A 16,809-nucleotide genomic window follows, 5' to 3' on the forward strand; every position below is an offset into this window, starting at 1 on the left:
TAATGCAGTTCACTATAGGCACGCACGCGCAGCCACGTTTTGATGGAAGCGAAATGCGAAAGGCTCCCGTGTACTGTGTGATGTCAGTTCACGTTAAAGAATCCCAGGTGGTCGAAATTATTCCGGAGCCCTCCAATGCGGCACCTGTTTCTTCCTTTCTTCTTTCACTGCCACCTTCGTTTGCTCTCTCACGGCGCGGTTGAGCTGTCCATCGAGAAGTAAGACCGTTACGGCACCATTTCTTTTATGCAAAGATCACTCATTCACAGGTTAATGCTGTAATATCATAAAGTAAACCTTCGGGCGTGCTTTTACACTGAAGCGAGGAAAAAAGGGCATTGAAAATTGTGTTTCCGTTTTCTTCGATTGAGCTGCCAAAGGTGAATATTATAAAATATTATAAATTATATTATAAATATTATAGAATATTATAAAAGGTGAATATTATAAAATTCTCGAACCTCGCCCCTCCTGAGTCGCTTACCGCAGATCTTCTAACGCTGCCTCCGGGGTCAACCATGGTGTAGTGTAGCTCGTGAAAGACAAAAGGGCCTCTTTTATCATCTGGGAGATCTGCCGGAGCTGGGCCAAGAGAGAGGACGATGTGCTCCCAGATGTTATCTTTGATGCTATCCGCAGGCACGAGCAGCGCTCCGTCTAAGTGTACCTGCGGATACGAAACAACTGTAGCGAGGGGTAGGACACTTCCATGTACACAATTTTCTAGCAAATGCAGACTTTGACGCCAATTCCTCCAGTAGCGGTCAGAGGCAAGCCAACTAGGGCATCGTAATGTCGCCACGACAAAAATATCCTGCAGAAAAAAACATCTTCGAGCAGGAATATCAACCACCGCCTTCAAAAAAAGAGTAGCTTCAGATCGCGGTCACTCAGAATATATTCGGTCACTGCCGCAGCATAATCGCGCTACGTGCGTGGGCAGGAATGATTCAATTTTAAGCATCAGTTCACCTTCAGTCACCAGGTGCGCTGATGTAGTTGAAACCAAAACTAACCGGAATTTCCTACCTCTGCTGTAGCTTTTACCGGACCTAAATAAAAGGAGCAGCACCAAAGCATGCAACCACAGACGCAGAAAGAACAATACAGAAGCACTGACTTTTACCTGAACTTTATTGAAGGAAGGCACACCTTAAATAAGGCGAAGAACAGAGGTGAAAAGGCGGAGAGCGAAAAATCGTGAAAGATAACAGCAAGTTCAAGCAAGCAGCAAGACATAAAAACTCATAAGTTAGCTGCTTCGAAAAAGTGGACCTCGGCCGCGAAAAGCGATAATGAGGAAGTGCTGATGGAAGTTCCGCCATTTCTCTTAATATAGTGTGCTTCCAGGCTAACACGCGCAGTCTTGTCAGCACTCTTACCCAGAATCCTAGTCTCACCCAAGCGATCGACGTATCCCCTGCACTTACCTACGTGCGCAACCAAATGCGCGTACCTATTAACTGACTTAAATATCGGGCATGTTCCCCCAATCGTTCGTTGATGCAACGGCTGGTTTCGCCAACATAAACCTTTCCACACGTCATGGGAATCGCATAAATCACGCCTGTTGAGCACTTGACAAACGGAGTGTCATGTCGTATCTGGCATCCTCTTTTTCTTGGAGCCGCAAATGCTGGGAATAACTTTCCCAGCTTGTTGGGTGCCGAAAATACAATAGTCACACCATGCTTGTTAGCCAATTTCTTGATGTTGTGCGATGTGCAAGCATGGCAAAACCACAGGCTTATCGGCCTTCCGACGATCACCATCCATTCTTCTTGTCCCATTCTTCAGCTTCTGAAGCAGGGTTTCAGCGACAGCAATCAAGACAGAAGGGGGAAACCCGCCGCCAAAAGTCGGCTAATCTGATTCTGAAAACTCCTTTGCATCTGATGCGGGCACGATTTTTTTTAGACAGTATTCCATAGAGTGGGACGCAATGGCTCTTTTGACAGTCGTCGAGTGTGCCGAATTATAAGGCAGCAAACCCTTTTTCTTCACGAGAGTAATAACCCCAGCGAACGTGTCTTTCAGAGAAAGTTACTTTCAAGTCCGAAAACTGTAAAACAGTTGAGTCAGGTAGTTGATGCGTACATTTTAGCCAGAGTCTATGTTTGTTAAAACCGCCTAAAAGTTATCTGCTTTGGTGCTGCTCCTTTTTTTAGGTTCAAAATACACCAACGACCCCAAAAAAGGAGTTTTAATGAAGCTTCATAAAGGAAGGGGAGAATGGTATGAGCAAACATCTTCATCATCATCAATCTAGTTACGCCTATTGCAAGTGAAAAGTCTCTCCCATATACCACGAATTAGACGAACCTGCGCCATCTCTGACCATGCTCTTGATGCAAACTTTCTAATCTCATCAACCCACCTGACTGTCGCTGGCTCCTGTCATGCTCACCTTCTCAGAAAACCTGCACTATTGTTCTACCGAAGAACCGGCTATCTCAGCTTCGATTACGTTACCGCTAAGATGGCGAACATGAATGTGAGTAATGTCGAAAAAATTGTGGCCAATCAAGCCAAAAACAACGCAGAATTTTTAAGGGATATGCACACAAAATGACGAATGCAAACCAAATGATGGTATCTTTTCATTGGCGTAAGAAGATCCCTTCTAGCAAGTCTCAGTCACAATCTTTGAATGGAATGTAATTTAATATGATTTAGAAATTTGTCCGAGAAGCCGCTCGGCATTCCCCACACATCGAGTGATGTCAAGCTGCACTGTACCTATTAATTGTGATGTCAGCGAACACAGTGGTTGTTCACGTGAACAGCCAGTGCTTCCCTGTGACGCCGACTTGATCAGGAATGTGGCTGTTCAGGTTGGCCAGTCGACTGTGACGTCAAGGTGCGCATCAGTGCTTGCACTGACCGAGACTGAAGCTGCCGGTGCAAAATCGTTTGTAATGAATTATTAAATCTGCACATTGGTATTTTGAGACCCAATTTTTTTGCGCCTCAAAACAAATTATGGGTCTCAAATTTTTGGGTACACACCAAAAAATTTGTGTCTGTACCTCTTTATGAGATCTTGGCCTGTTTTTTTCTCTTGGTAATATATTCCTTTACGCTTTGCTCTGAAAAGTAAAGCCAGTCAAAAGTACACCTCAGGAATAACGAATTTTGTCCCTCCTACTCCACGGCATCATCAACATCAGTCTGTCTGCGCCCACTGCACGGCGAAGGGCTCTTCCACACCTCTCCAATTAACCCCGTCCTGTGCGAGTGGCAGCCTCCGTATCTCCGCAAACTTGTTAATCTCATACTGCCACCAAACCTTCCACCGCCCCCTGCTACGCTTGCCTTCGGTTGTAATCCACTCTGTTACCCTTAAGGACCAACAGTTATCTTGTTATCGCCTTGCAGCCTCTGCCCAAGTGCATTTCTTCCTCTTGATTTCGACTCGGATATCATTAACAAACTTTTTTCCCTCACTCACTCTGTCCTCTTCCGGTCTCAATGTTACGCCTATCAGTTTTCTTTTATAATCTCGCTACGTCGTCCTCAACTTAAGTTGAACCCTTTTCGTTATCCTCCACGTTTCTGCCCTATAGGCGTGTGCCGGTAAGATATTATATACTTTTCTTTTCAAAGAGATTTCTAAACTGCCACTCATGATCTGAGAGAACCTGCCAAGTGCTCTCCATCCCATTCTTACTCTCGTTATTTCGCTGACGTGATTCCGATCTAGGGTCGCTGCCTGCCCTAAGTAGACGTATTCCATTACGATTTTCGGCACCTCGCTACAAATTGGAAACTGCTATTTCTCTGCTAGACAGTTGAAAATGGCTTTAGTTTTCTGGATATTAACTTTTAGACCCACCGTTCTGATTCGTCTGTCTAGCTCATTGATCGTGCTTTGCAGTTCATCTCCTGAGTAAATTTGCAAAGAAATGTCATCAGCGTATCGCAGATTACAAAGGTATTTTCCATTACCTCTTTGTCCCAACTGTTCTCAATCCAAGGCTCTGAATACCTGCTGTAAACAGGCGGTAAAATAACATTGGCGTGTCATGTTTCCCTGCCTGACACCTTTCTTTACTGAATTTTTATCGCTGTCTTTACGAAGAAATATGGTATCTCTGGAGATGTTAGAGATATCTCAGTATTTCTAACTAAGGCTCTTCTGCACACTAATTTCGCATTGCTTGAAAGACTGCTGATTTTTCTACTGAGTCAAATGCTTTCTCGGAATCTATGAACGCTATATGCAAGGGTTGGTTATATTCTGCACATTAGTCTATAGTCTGATTTATAGTGAAAATATGGCTTCTTATCGTGTATCGTTTACGAAAGCCTGTCTGACCATTTAGTTGATTGAAGTCTAAGGTTGTCCTCACTCGAGTAGCGATTGCTTCAGTAAATACGTATGGGCAAAGCGCAGTGAGCTGAACGGCCTGTAGTTTTTCATAGCTTTGACGTTTCCTTTGCTATGCATTAAGATGAACTCTGGTGCACTCCAGGTCACAAGGCATTGCGTATACAGGGTTGTGGAGGGGAGACTTTACAACGGGCGGATACAGAGGAGCAACCCGAAGCCGCCCGCGGCCTAAACGATGGCCGCTATCCCGTGTATGCAGGGTAGCTAACTTTCCTAGTACAATCTCCGCTTCGCCCTTCAAGAGATGTGCTATTACTTGGATCTCACCAGCTTCTTTCACCCTTTGCATCGCTCCTAAGGCTTTTTATACCCTCTATCGACAGTGGCGGGCTGTACCACTGATGTGTGAAAGTACCTGTCTGACTTACGTCTTGATTACATTTGCTTCTGCATAGATTTGGGCCAAAATCTTGGGCTACTATCTAATCTATATTGCTAATGAGATTGCCATATTTTTCTTATAAGGCATACGCCTGATTTTTGCCTATATCTTCTTATTCACCGGTTTAAGGCTGCCTCCGTTCTTTAGAGCAATATCGTATCTCTCCATAATAAATTTCCTTATGTCGATTAATTTGCGCTTATTGATTAACTTTTTATAGCTCTGCCGGTTAACTTCACTGCACTTCAGAGCATAAGCACAGAAATTGTTGGAAACAGGTAGGCATGTGAAGCCCCACGAAATCTAGGGGGTAAAAGTACGCGCACCACAACTTAGTACGCGCACCACAAATGCGGTTCTTACAGTATTTAGTACTATGAAAAGCAGTGGACAGGACAACGCGTTGTGCACTTGCTTTTGCATATGTATGGAGAACACGCTTCGTCTGAAGTGACAAAGCTTGTAATGCATAGATCTTTGATACCGATGTTTATAGCCTTCAAGGCCAAGGAAAAGATAGCAGTCAGTCCTGTGTAATTCGTCTGCCGTCGGTGTGGAAAGAAAGCGATGCAGAAAAGAAAGGCATGGGCGTCTACTAGCGATCGTGTTCAGTCGGCTACTGTGAACATAAGCACACAGGGGGGGGGGGGGGGGGGCGGAAAAAGCATGAGGAATTATTTTATGGACATCGTTCGTCTTCAGGCGGGCCCACCAATACGAGGAAAATATTTGTTCCTTATAAATAGACCTCCATTATGCCGTGACGTCTCGAAAATGTGGTGGCACTGATGGGAGTTCTGTGATGGTCAATTTTCGAACGTTGGCTGTTATTACCTCGTTCCACTGTTCCGCGTCGTCGTTGTCGTCAGTGTCCGCTACGCCACCTGCGACCGGCGCACTAGGGCAGATGCCAAAACGGAGAGAGGGAAATCCCTCTCCGCTTTCAGAGAAAGGCAGATAGAGGGAAAGTGCGGAAGGACATCGGGTAGGAAGCGGCGAGTTTTCAAAGTGGCTTGGGCGTTCGCCTCGGCTGCGGTAAGTGGTTGGTTCGAACCGCACCGAAGAACAAGGATCGGTACTAACGTCTCCCGGCCCGGCTTATTTCTTTGTGGTCGCAGTAGAGCTAACGCTCAAACATTCGCGTGACAGACTCGTGACCGTCCTGTGAATTCACGGATTTCACCTTTTGTAACGAGATGGCGTTAAAGGTGTCATTATGCAGAAAATCCAGCGCCGGCGCTCTGAGCGAAAAGTCACGAGCATGACTCTGGTAGTTAGGGTCCAGGGAGCAAAATAAGAGGCAGTTAGGTCACCAAGGTCATGTGACCTTGCGACTTCATCACAACCCGCACACCAGATTGTGACCAAACTGCCCACCGCGGGAGGTGGCAGTTAAATCAATGATTGGTCTCTCGGGAAGAGCAACCTGAGTCGCGCAAGGCACCCCTCTGGGAGCACCTGTCATGAGAGGGCAGAGGGGCATCGCTTAACCGCTCCACCGCTGCGCCAGGAGGGGTATGAGTACTTCTAGTGATCTTTGGACGTTAAACAGGGAATGACCCGCGTATGTGTGAACTACCCATTACGTTATCTCGTTATACCAGTAAGGCGAGGCTTAAGTGAACCCTCCACTTTTCGGCCGTGTGTACCACAGCTTCCATGCATGCAGGCTTCGTGGCATCTAATAAAGCATAGGAAACGGAACTCCAATTACAACAATCAGCAGCCTCGACAGCTCCTTCTTCTCCTCACAATATAAAGGCCTTATTCCTTTCACTTTTTCGCCGTTGAACTTTGATGCTGAAGCCGAAGACGTAACTGCTGATTGAAAAATCTTCGGGACAGAAGCATGCAGTTCGCAGCAATACCCACTCTTAATTTAGCGACCGAACAGGCTGCTATGCCACTGCGCACCTCTTCGAATAACATTCGTTGTTGTCGATTGGGACGCGCGGTCGTAAGACGGCACCAAACGCCCTGACGTTCGCATGCCTCCATCAAAATTCGACCGCCGTGGCCGGGACGCGGGTTCGATCCCGACTGCGGCGGTCGAATTTCGATGGAGGCGAAATTCTAGAGGACCGTGTACTGTGCGATGTCAGTGCACGTTACAGGACCCCAGGTCGTCGAAATTTCCGGAGCCCTTCACCACGGCGTTCCTCATATCCTGAGTTTCTTTGGGCCGAACACTTTTAAGAAGTCTTTCTTACCATTGGCCATTGATGACCGGAAATCGATTCTCGAACCCGTCATGAACGAACGCGAGAAGTTTAAATTTATGCAGTCGATACCAGCGCGCATTGCTGCATTGAATATTGACACAGTACCAATCAATCCAGTGGCGCCATACCGCGGCCGAACTGTTTTAGATGGGACTTGCCATGCCTTGCGCACTCGAGGGGATAGGGGATTGTCATCTTCCTCGCTCGAGCTCCCTGCTGTCTTGCACGCCCAGCACGTCTCATTAAACCTCGTCTGTGTGCTTCGACCGTTTATCGGTGACATATTTCCTGGAGCAGGCGAGTAGCGTCCCATATACTCTGACTGCGAGGACACTCTTGACGCCTGTTCTCCACACGTGGACTAAACACCCGTGCACAAGATGAGCCGCCGTCTGCGAGGCCTACAACCGGAGTTCGGCCAACTGACAGCACCGCTAACGGACATGCCATCTACCACGGCTAGCCAGAAAACTCAGAATTCCAGGCATGCCCTGTCATTCCTCCTCCACGCGCCTCGGTCGCCACCACCATTCCACGGGGACAGGTTCGAGGACGTCGAAGACTGGTTGGCCAGCTCTGGCCGAGTGGCGGGTTTCAATGACTGCACTGTAAAAAATTTTTTCCAAAAAAAACAGACATTTTCTGGCAGCTGTCCTGCCAGAAAATGTCTGTACAGTTCTGTTTTCCGTTTTTCAGTTTTTCGGTTATTTTACAATGTTAGATTTTTATCATTTACCGAAAATCCCTGTAAAATTTCTGTGAAATTTCATTTTCTGTTTCAAAGCAAGTCTGTGATTTTCAGGTTTTTCTTTCTCATTATTTACTGAAAGCTTGTAAAATGTCTGTGAAATTCATTTTTCTGTTTTCAGTTATTCTGTTATTTTACAGTGTTTCTTTTCTGTCATGTACAGAAAATCTGTGAAATTCACTTTTCTGTTTTCAGTTATTGTTATTTTACAATGTTTCTTTTCTATCATGTACAGAAAATCTGTGACTGCAAATTGAGTTTAGTTGTCTGTTTTTGGCTGCCCTGTTAATTTACACACAATTTTCTTTTTGGTTTGCAGAAAATATATTTGAAATTCTTGCAATGTTCTGTTTACTATTAGTTGTTCTTTAAATACAATTTTTTTCCCCGCACAAAATACGGTTTCTGTGCAAGCACAAGGGCTCATTAAATTACAAATACGATCTTTGCGTCGTTTATGCCAATGAAAGTGTGATATCACATAATTCGTTGCTCGAGGGAAGTTGCGTGAAGTAATTTAAGAATATTTAAATATGAAACGTTTGCACAACACTGATTTTCATCAGTATAGCATTGCCTGAGAACCAAAAGCCAAGCAGCTTGATATGAATGAACACTTTATTAAATCGAAAGTCACATCAGCATCAGCAGTCTTCTATAGCTCGAAGACTATTTCTGAGCCCAACATAATAAAATGTTATACAACACAAGCAACAGAAACTAAAAATCTAAAGGTCATAGTATTTCAAAGCCGTTGCGAGTGCAGCCACTCTTGGTGACAGGCAGTGCTGCTTCCCGCCATTCTTTCGCACCTTTGTTCCTCTTGCAGGATTAATACCTGCAATAGCCCTGAAACAAAGAGCCACGAGCTATCACTAACGACCAGGCACAAAAACTTAATTTTTATAGTTGAAAGACAAAAATATATTCGTTCTACACTTGCACAACCACTCTGACAAGGGCGGATGTGTTAAAAAAATCAGGTCTCATATATGATCCGCTACGTTGTGAGGGGTAAAAGCTAAGTAAAAAAAAAACACTAATATCTTACCTGTTCCCACCCAGAAATAAAACTCTAGCTTTGTGAGGCATCACTTTGCTGCTCAAACCTTCTTTTCAAGCTCCTCATAGCGATAAAGTAGCAAGATTCGTTTTATCAACAACCACAGATCAGCATGACTCACAGGCAGTGCTGGGCGGAAAGAGCATACGATGCTTCTACAATGTCATTGTTTACGAGGCATGTGTTGGAGTTTCCGGTCATACAGGTACCATTAGAAACAGAAGTATCTAGGATGCTACTGAAGTCATTTAAGCACCTTGCTTCTCAGTGATCACCTCATTTTACTACCACATATTGAATTACTTGAGATCGACTTTCATCTCCACAAGTGAGGTTTTGATCCAGTGGGTAATGATAAAAGTGTCGGACTAGTTCGTAGCTTATGCGCCCTAGGAACTCATAGCCACTACAGTACATGTGGCCCTATGAATGCAGGAGGATTGAACGGATAAAACAAGGAGAAACGTGCTTTAATAAAACGTTAGGTCTCTTTTGCCTACCTTGCTACAACGGTTTGCCATGTCAGGACGCACCCCTCTCTCATAAAAAACAGCCTGAAATCCGTACCCCGATTCCATTACCTTAAGTGTGTGTGTGTGAGATGCGGCAGAAAAAGAGTGGGAGAGACATTTTTTTCCTTCCGATTGATATTTTATATACAGGGTGATTTTTGTCACTTTTGAAGATATGTTTTAAATACTTAGCTACGTCGGTGTGGTCTTCTGAGCTGGACTGTACAGCAAGGCAGACATTAGGTGCCTCAAATGTATCTGTAGTTACATAATTAACTTTGACTGACTTTTCTATTTTTCATCTCAGAAGCAAGGTAGGTTATGTTGCAAAATTGATGGTCGTCAACTTTGAATATGAGCTGTTTTTAAATACTCCTAAATGGCAGTATCATTCCAGACATCGACCAACAAAAATACACATACGAAAGCTCGTTGAGTCAGCTTTCCACCATTGCATATTCATAGAAAAATCGCTTCTCACACTTCTAATGCATGCAGCAAGTACAGGCACAGTTAGTGTATTTTTATGATGTATAAGTTAACTAGATTTCGGCAAGAATACGATGCGCAGTTACGGCATTGTATAGATAGGTAAAGTGGGCCAGCCAATTGAACAAGGTTTCCTCCGATACTTCGAAATACATTGCCGAGTAACAAAATTTAAAAATAAGCTTAACCTTCGATGTTGCCAGATAAATTTTGCAATACAACCTTCCCTTTAAAAAGCAGAAATAGTAAAGTTTGTAAGCTAATTTAAGCTGATTAATCGTCGAATTATTCATCCTTATGAGGTACATAATGTCCACTTTGCAGTACAATCCAGCACAATAGAAAGCACCGGCGCATTTCTCACACTTTTTAAAATAGAAGGCTGCAAAGGTTAAAAAAAAATTAACGTTTATAATACAGTTGCGTGCTTGTCACTTGCTTTGTTTTTGGTGTTGTGCTTTATTATAACAAAACAAACAAAATACCTGATCTCAGACCTCCACATTTACTAGAATGCATCCTTGTCTGTATGCTCTTGCATTAGCCTTCCAGCAGAACTAATAGACAGCACACAGGCGTGATCCCAAGCTGCTGCTGTACTGTTAACTATAGAGATAAAAGGTTTCTTTATGACGTCTCGCTGTTTGACACATATTTTCAAAAATGAGACTGGATAATGAGGGCATGTTATTACGTCAGTCAATGGTAAATCAATTATTAATTTCTTGTACTACAATGTTGCTAAATCTCCCTACCTTAAAGCAAATTTTCTTCGCAGCGGCTCCTATACTACAGCACACTACCAAATATCTTTAGCATTATTGCGTCCCAGTGCTAGTTCAATGCCAAACTGAAGAAATGCCAACTTTCACCTCTATAAGCAAACTTCATTGACAGTATGATATTCTCGATGAACACGCACACTGTTCAAAAAGCTTTTCAGTTGAAGTGCATTTTCTTCACGTACACTCAGTTTAGCAGCGTAGTAACCGCTTTTCTAAATAAGGTTCTGGAAGATTGGCAGACTGCAGTATGCATTTGCACAGGGCGTGCTGTGACGTCAGGCGAGTGTACAGGTGAGTGAACATTGGCTTCAGTTCTTACCTCTGTGTGAATTCCAAGCACAGGCTCGTCTCCTTCTGGTACTGGATGTTAAAAGCAAAATGGGCAAAGAACAGCAGCTTGAAGGCCTCGTCTGGCTTCGATGCATGAAGCACTGGATGGGTGTCCACGCAGATTGTGTATGAATTAGCAGTGAGAAAAGTCCATCCTGGAAAAGAGTTGGAAGGAAGCATTATTATTCGCTTTGTCCTTTTTTTATTATGTCTTTCAGTTACACGTAAAGTCTTTATTCAGAGGGGTGGGTCCATCACCATTAGGTTTAGGAGGATAAGTGAATAACGAGGAAGGGATAACGACGAAGATTGCATTGACCTATATATGATAGGCACATCGAGCCAGCAATACTCATTAAGCATTTCAATCAGCGGGAAGTGTATTTTAATAAATTGCATACATTTGTCTAATAAAATAAAGATTTGCATTTCGGACAAGGTAGCACCATTTAGTGCATTTTTTCAGCAATTTTTTTAAGAACTGCCCCTTTAGTCAGTCATCAGTATCTTACCTTTCACGCAGATGAAAGGACAGCTTGGCAGATCCCCCAAGTCATCGTCGCTGGCCATCTCTTTATATGAAAAATCCAATTCACATGTGCATTAGCATTAGGATCAGTCAATGGCATGTAATAAAAGAAAAATGTTGCCTTAAGTCCTCAACACAGACGCCATTTCACTTAAATATGAGTTACCATTGCGTCGCACGCTAAAACACACCGCAGCAAGTCTGCTGGCTTTGAGGATAAATTTTTGTTTATGGGCAAGGTTGACATAAAACTTCCAGATTTTTCTGTTATCTCAGTACAAATGTTAGAGACGTGGGTAAAACAATCACTGCACTACTGTTATAAAAGGCAGTGCTGACTTGATTATTGGGAGGAATAAATTAATGGGACACTTCACATTGTGCATTAACGTGCGACGACTGCAAGGAAATAATGCAAACTACATTTATCAGTTTTTACCTCTGTTAGCTTGTAAAACAGCTCTTTGTCTTCTGAAGATTGCGAGCAGTAGTAGTGGCATGGCTCCGTATTCAACTGCCATTGACTTCCTGTTAGTTTTGGCAGCTTCTATTTCTTGGAGACAAGACTTCACACATTCTTTTTTTACTTGGCTGTGTGCGTAACGAAAAACTTGCCGTCCAACAGTCTTTAGTCGGTCATCGAAAGTCTTTGCAACATTTGAGCCTAGCAAGATGTTTACGTGGTTGGTCAGGTGCTTTGCCTGAAACAGAAATGGCCAGCTTCGCTCAATGTCTCGAATATTTTTGGATGCATTGATAAGCTGACGTTGTGATGCATAAGTCTCTGACATGAGCTGTGCAACCATGGTCTCATCTGGAAACGCAAGCCTGAACTGCGACAGCAAGTCGTCTTTTTTCTTCTCCTGTGAGTCAGCAGTCTCCTCAGATGGAAGCTTTGGCTGCCATGCCACACACCCATATGAGTCTCTCTGAATATTCACTCGTTTGACACTCAAGTCCAGTTCATCGTCCGGTTCGAACTGATGTGGCTGCTCAGAGCTTGGCCTTCGTTTGTTGTTAACACAGTTTTCAAGTTTCCACAAGAGTGTCTCAATACCCGAGCCAATTACTGCCCCATTTAGGGTGTCCTCGAATGTCTCCGGGTAATGGCTCACAATTTCAGCTGCGATGGCCCTCAAGATCTTGCGACCTGGCTTCCTGTTTATGGCAAGAATATGGTCACTCACAAGTCGTACCATTTCATTCAAGTCGCTCTTTACTGGACGCTTCCCTTCTTGGCAAGCCTTCATAAGCTGTGGTGGGAAAACCTCCCAAGGTGTAGAAAAGCTTGCACACTGTGTGCTTGTAGGCGATTGAATGTCGTTGGGAGAAAGTGACACTGGTGGGTTGGGCGTAGCCGCTGAGTGAAACCTTTCAAGAAGAATCCTTCTGCTGATGGGCTTTAAAAATTGCAAATCCTCTTCAACCACATACTTCAGATGTTCCAGGGACTCTACACCACATTGCTGCAGCTTCTGGACTGTCAGCTCTACAATCTCCTTGTCCAGGGCTGGCAGCCAGTTGGAAATTCGTTGTTCCAACTCCATTGCAGCAATCTGAAACACAGTTCAAACTCCATCAAGTAATCCATGCTTCAAAACACAAACAGGATAACTGCAGCGGGCAAGGTTGTACTGGATTAATGGTGTGTTGTCAAGCAAGCTGTCGAGCTCAATGCACTTGATTGGACCGTCATTACTTAAGATGTTAAAATACTGCATTCCTGGTTCATACGATGTACTAACAGTTTTTACAAGAAAAAAATGCCGGGCATCTTTCGACAGGATCAGCTGTATTTCCCCAAACTTTAGTTCGCCATTCTGCCGTGACATTACAACTAGCATTTTGCACTCATACAACAGACCCCGAATAGTTGCTTGCTGTGTTGAGAAAATTTCCCCTTCATCAGAAACAACTTCCCGAACTTCGTTCTGAATTTCAGGACTGCAAAGGCTGATCATGAAAGTAGATGCATTGTCGAGAACGTCAGTACTGCTTCCTGTGTTCTTGTAAGCTTGGAAAAGCTGATGCCGCTGAGATAAAGTCAACGTCAAATTCTTGAAATTTTGACAATTTCTAGCACATTTCTTGAAGTAGCTGTGTTTGCTCTCGCATCGCATTGTCCACAATCTGATCAGGGGACTAAACTGCATAATAAGCATTGGATAGTGAAGAAGGTAATGGTGTTTTGGCCTCAATGGAATATTTGGGAACAGAGCTGCTCTGCTTGTCATGTAATCTTCGATGATATCTTGGAGCCTCATAGCCATTGCACTTGTAACTGCTGGCGCAGTAACTAAAAGAACAATTTCTGATCAATCATTAATTGGGAGACGCCTCGCATGCTGACTTTCAACCAATTAGTATAGCAGCACCGTAGATACTAATTTGTACTGTGAACAGCATGCATTTGAATACATAAGCTTGAACACACCTGTCCTGAACATGGTAGAAGTCGTTTTCTTTTTTTATACTGAAACCCAAACAGTGCCTTACATAGGAGCTGTTATTTAGGCTTGTTCTCTGATATATGCATCTGTCACGCAAAGTAAATGGATGATCAGTGTTAGCTAGTCCACGTTGTACTTCTATCGTCGCATTTGCTTTGAATACCGCGGCCATGCACTAGTGCGTGATGATTGCGGTTTTATTTTGGCTTAGTTACAGGCTCTCTTGACTGACCTGCAGCGTGATTGCGGATGCCTTAAGTTAGTATCTACTACTTTACAAAGGCCGGGAGCCTTCCGCTCAGGTTGTGAATGCATTTCTGCCAGTTTTATAGCGCGAAAGCACTAATCCGGAGGTTCCTACCCCAAGAAAATTCTGCTCTTGCTTACTTGTGAAGCAGCTGCATAGCAGCAGCTGCATAGGAACACTATAACAGTTAGCCAAGCATAGTGATGACACTGTGCCTATACATGGTAGCCATAACAAGGGCAACCATGACCCGAACATGAGTTAACTTGGAATTTGGTGCCCGGGCCACCGCCAAATTTCAGCATGGTTCACCCAAAAATTGACCTCAGCCAAACTGGACCAAAACTGATTATAAGTAATCAGTTTTATTCAATACAAGTATATTTAGTTCTCTGCAATGTCCAGTTCAAGTACTGTTAATTTGATTACATTCGGAGAATTTTGGTTATTTAAGTCACTAATTACTCTTCACTAATTAGCAGTCACTAGTCAGGTACTACTAATTGTTAAATTATTATGTCAAGTTCAAGTACTGTTGATTTGGTTGATTTTCTGGTAATTTAATTCCCTAATTGCTTTTGACTAATGAAGGGTCACTTATCAGAGGTCACCATTTCTCCTTTACTACCTTTAGGTCAAATACCGTTCGTCTGATTACATTCGGAGCATTTATAGCCATTTTATTCACTAATTGTTTATCGCCAATTAAGGGTCGGTAATTAAGTGTCAGTATTTAGTCCTTTACTACCTCGAGTTCAGGTAGTGTTCATTTCATTGTAATTTAAGCATGCTGTCAAGCATCTACGCCGTTTGCATTTCTGCGCCAGCCTCCGAAGAGAACTGACACGTGCGGGTGACCGACGACCCGTTCCCCGCATAACATGCATCTCACCGTCCAGAACTGTCCGTAATACGTGATATAGTCCAATATGGTTGTTCTCATTACCCGGCAAACAGAGCAAACAGGATATTCAACATTAAAATTTTCAGATTATATTTCACAGCCATAGCAAAAGCCGTGTGGAATCTATTTGACGCTTATGCCGATACAGCGGCGGCGACCAGGCCGCCGAGCCTACTGAGGCGAAGACATGCTCCACCGCAATACACGGGGGAGCGCAGGCCGCGTAGCAACCGCAAAGCTGGAAACGAACGATCCACCTCCGGGTCGACGTTGCTTGTCGACAGCTAGGCAAGGGCCAAGACCGCAGCTTTGTTTACTCGAGAAATTTCGCGTACGCATGCAGAGTCTGAACACTCGTGAGTTCAAAGATACCGTGAGCCGAACGGCCTCCGCTCAGCCGTAGCTCCGCGTGAGCAAGATGCGATGCCGCTGCATTCGAAACGACAAGCTGGTTCGGCTCGCGCGAGTGGCCGGTGCGCCGGCCGAATGACGACAGTTGGCGCGGCGGCCAATGCCGCGAGTCGAAGCTCAAGCGAGAACCCGAGCCCTGGCAGATCTCAAATTTAACGCACACACCACGTTAAAACACGCTGCAAAGATTTCAGATAGCCTTTAGATGCTATCGTGAATGCGATGAAAATTAAGGGCTGCGTGGTTGCGGTAGCGAGGCCGCGGCACGATTTAGAAGCTAGCACAATGAAATATGGAATAGACACACGACGCTTGCCGCTACGGCGGCGTCCGCGGCGGCAAGTGATTCGCGCGTGAGCGCTCGTCCTGTTCGTTTTAACTTTTAACTGCGTGTCAAAGCTGCACCTTCACCATGAACAGTTTACGGAGCGTAGGCAGCTTGAAACCGCAAGGCGGAGGATGAAAGTTACGCAGGGCTAGGGCTTTCCCGCTATTTAGTGAGATGCGAGCTATGTGCCCATGCCTTAATATTTCGCTACAGTAATCCACCTCCATCGCACGCAACATCTACAATATAGTTTAGAGATTTCCACCGGTGACACAAAGCAAATCACACTCTCTGTATCAAGTGGCAGAGGTTGTTTGTTCACTCACCTTTCCAAATGAAACGAATAAATCGATGCACGAAGACACCAAGCCCCTCTTCATGCGGAAGTCATCTTGCGAAGTGCAGCTCCGCATCAAAAGCAACCACATAGTACTAGTTGTGCGAAAAATTTAGTTTACTACACTCTAGGCTTTAAAAAATAAACGGATGTTTTTTAAGGTGTTCAGGTGCATTATTCGTAGCTTACTTCTTAATAGAGACGCACGTGACTAGACCACGGCGGTCAAAAACAGAAAATGTCTGTTTTTTTGCTTGATCACCTTTCTGTTTTTTCCAGTAACAGATTTTTTCCGTGCGGCAACAGTAAATTTCTGCAAAAACGCCTGTAATTTTACACACTTTTTTTACAGTGTGGTGCGGATAGCGCAAGTTGCGAAACGTCTGCTTTGCACTGCACGACTCGGCCAAAACCTGGTTTGAGAACCACGAAGCTTCATTTACCACCTGGGAGGCTTTTCGACGAGAGCTGCTAGCGACATTTACCAGTAGCGAAAGAAAAGAGAAAGCTGAAATCGCCCTGCAGTCGAGATCACAGCAGCCGAACGAGAGTGTCGCGATGTTCATAGAGGACATGACCCGACTGTTCAATCGGGCCGACCCTGCTATGCCCGAAGCCCAGAAGGTGCACCACTTAATGCGTGGCGTAAAAGAGCAGCTGTTTGCCGGACTGGTCCGTG

The 16,809-nt window shown here is 44.3% G+C and overlaps 2 protein-coding genes across 2 annotated transcripts in view; both read right to left on the reverse strand.

Annotated features, from left to right (window-relative positions):
* Window positions 1–16,809, reverse strand: part of LOC144130148 (uncharacterized) — an 82,196-nt gene that overhangs the window by 27,945 nt on the left and 37,442 nt on the right. Inside the window, exon 4 of the mRNA XM_077664160.1 lies at window positions 485–667. Coding sequence (XP_077520286.1) covers window positions 485–667 — 183 coding nt within the window. The remainder of the gene's footprint in view (window positions 1–484; window positions 668–16,809) is intronic.
* On the reverse strand, window positions 8,474–16,481 carry LOC144127660 (uncharacterized). Its single transcript, XM_077660606.1, has 4 exons — window positions 16,120–16,481; window positions 11,437–13,009; window positions 10,914–11,079; window positions 8,474–8,594 (listed from the first exon to the last, which is right to left on the reverse strand). Exons 2-4 carry the CDS (start codon window positions 11,492–11,494, stop codon window positions 8,474–8,476), a joined length of 345 nt encoding a protein of 114 aa, XP_077516732.1. The 5' UTR covers window positions 11,495–13,009; window positions 16,120–16,481.

This window comes from Amblyomma americanum, chromosome 4 (genome assembly GCF_052857255.1).
Source record: "Amblyomma americanum isolate KBUSLIRL-KWMA chromosome 4, ASM5285725v1, whole genome shotgun sequence".
NCBI lineage: Eukaryota > Metazoa > Arthropoda > Arachnida > Ixodida > Ixodidae > Amblyomma > Amblyomma americanum.

Bases quoted from the DNA above. Each gene is read 5' to 3' on its own strand.
- LOC144127660 (XM_077660606.1), bottom strand. From the start codon at position 11,494: ATGGCCAGCGACGATGACTTGGGGGATCTGCCAAGCTGTCCTTTCATC. The intron at 11,080-11,436 runs GTAAGATACTGA...ACTCTTTTCCAG, and splicing joins TCCTTTCATCTGCGTGAAAG to GATGGACTTTTCTCACTGCT. The intron at 8,595-10,913 runs GTAAGAACTGAA...TCTTTGTTTCAG, and splicing joins TGCTTGGAATTCACACAGAG to GGCTATTGCAGGTATTAATC.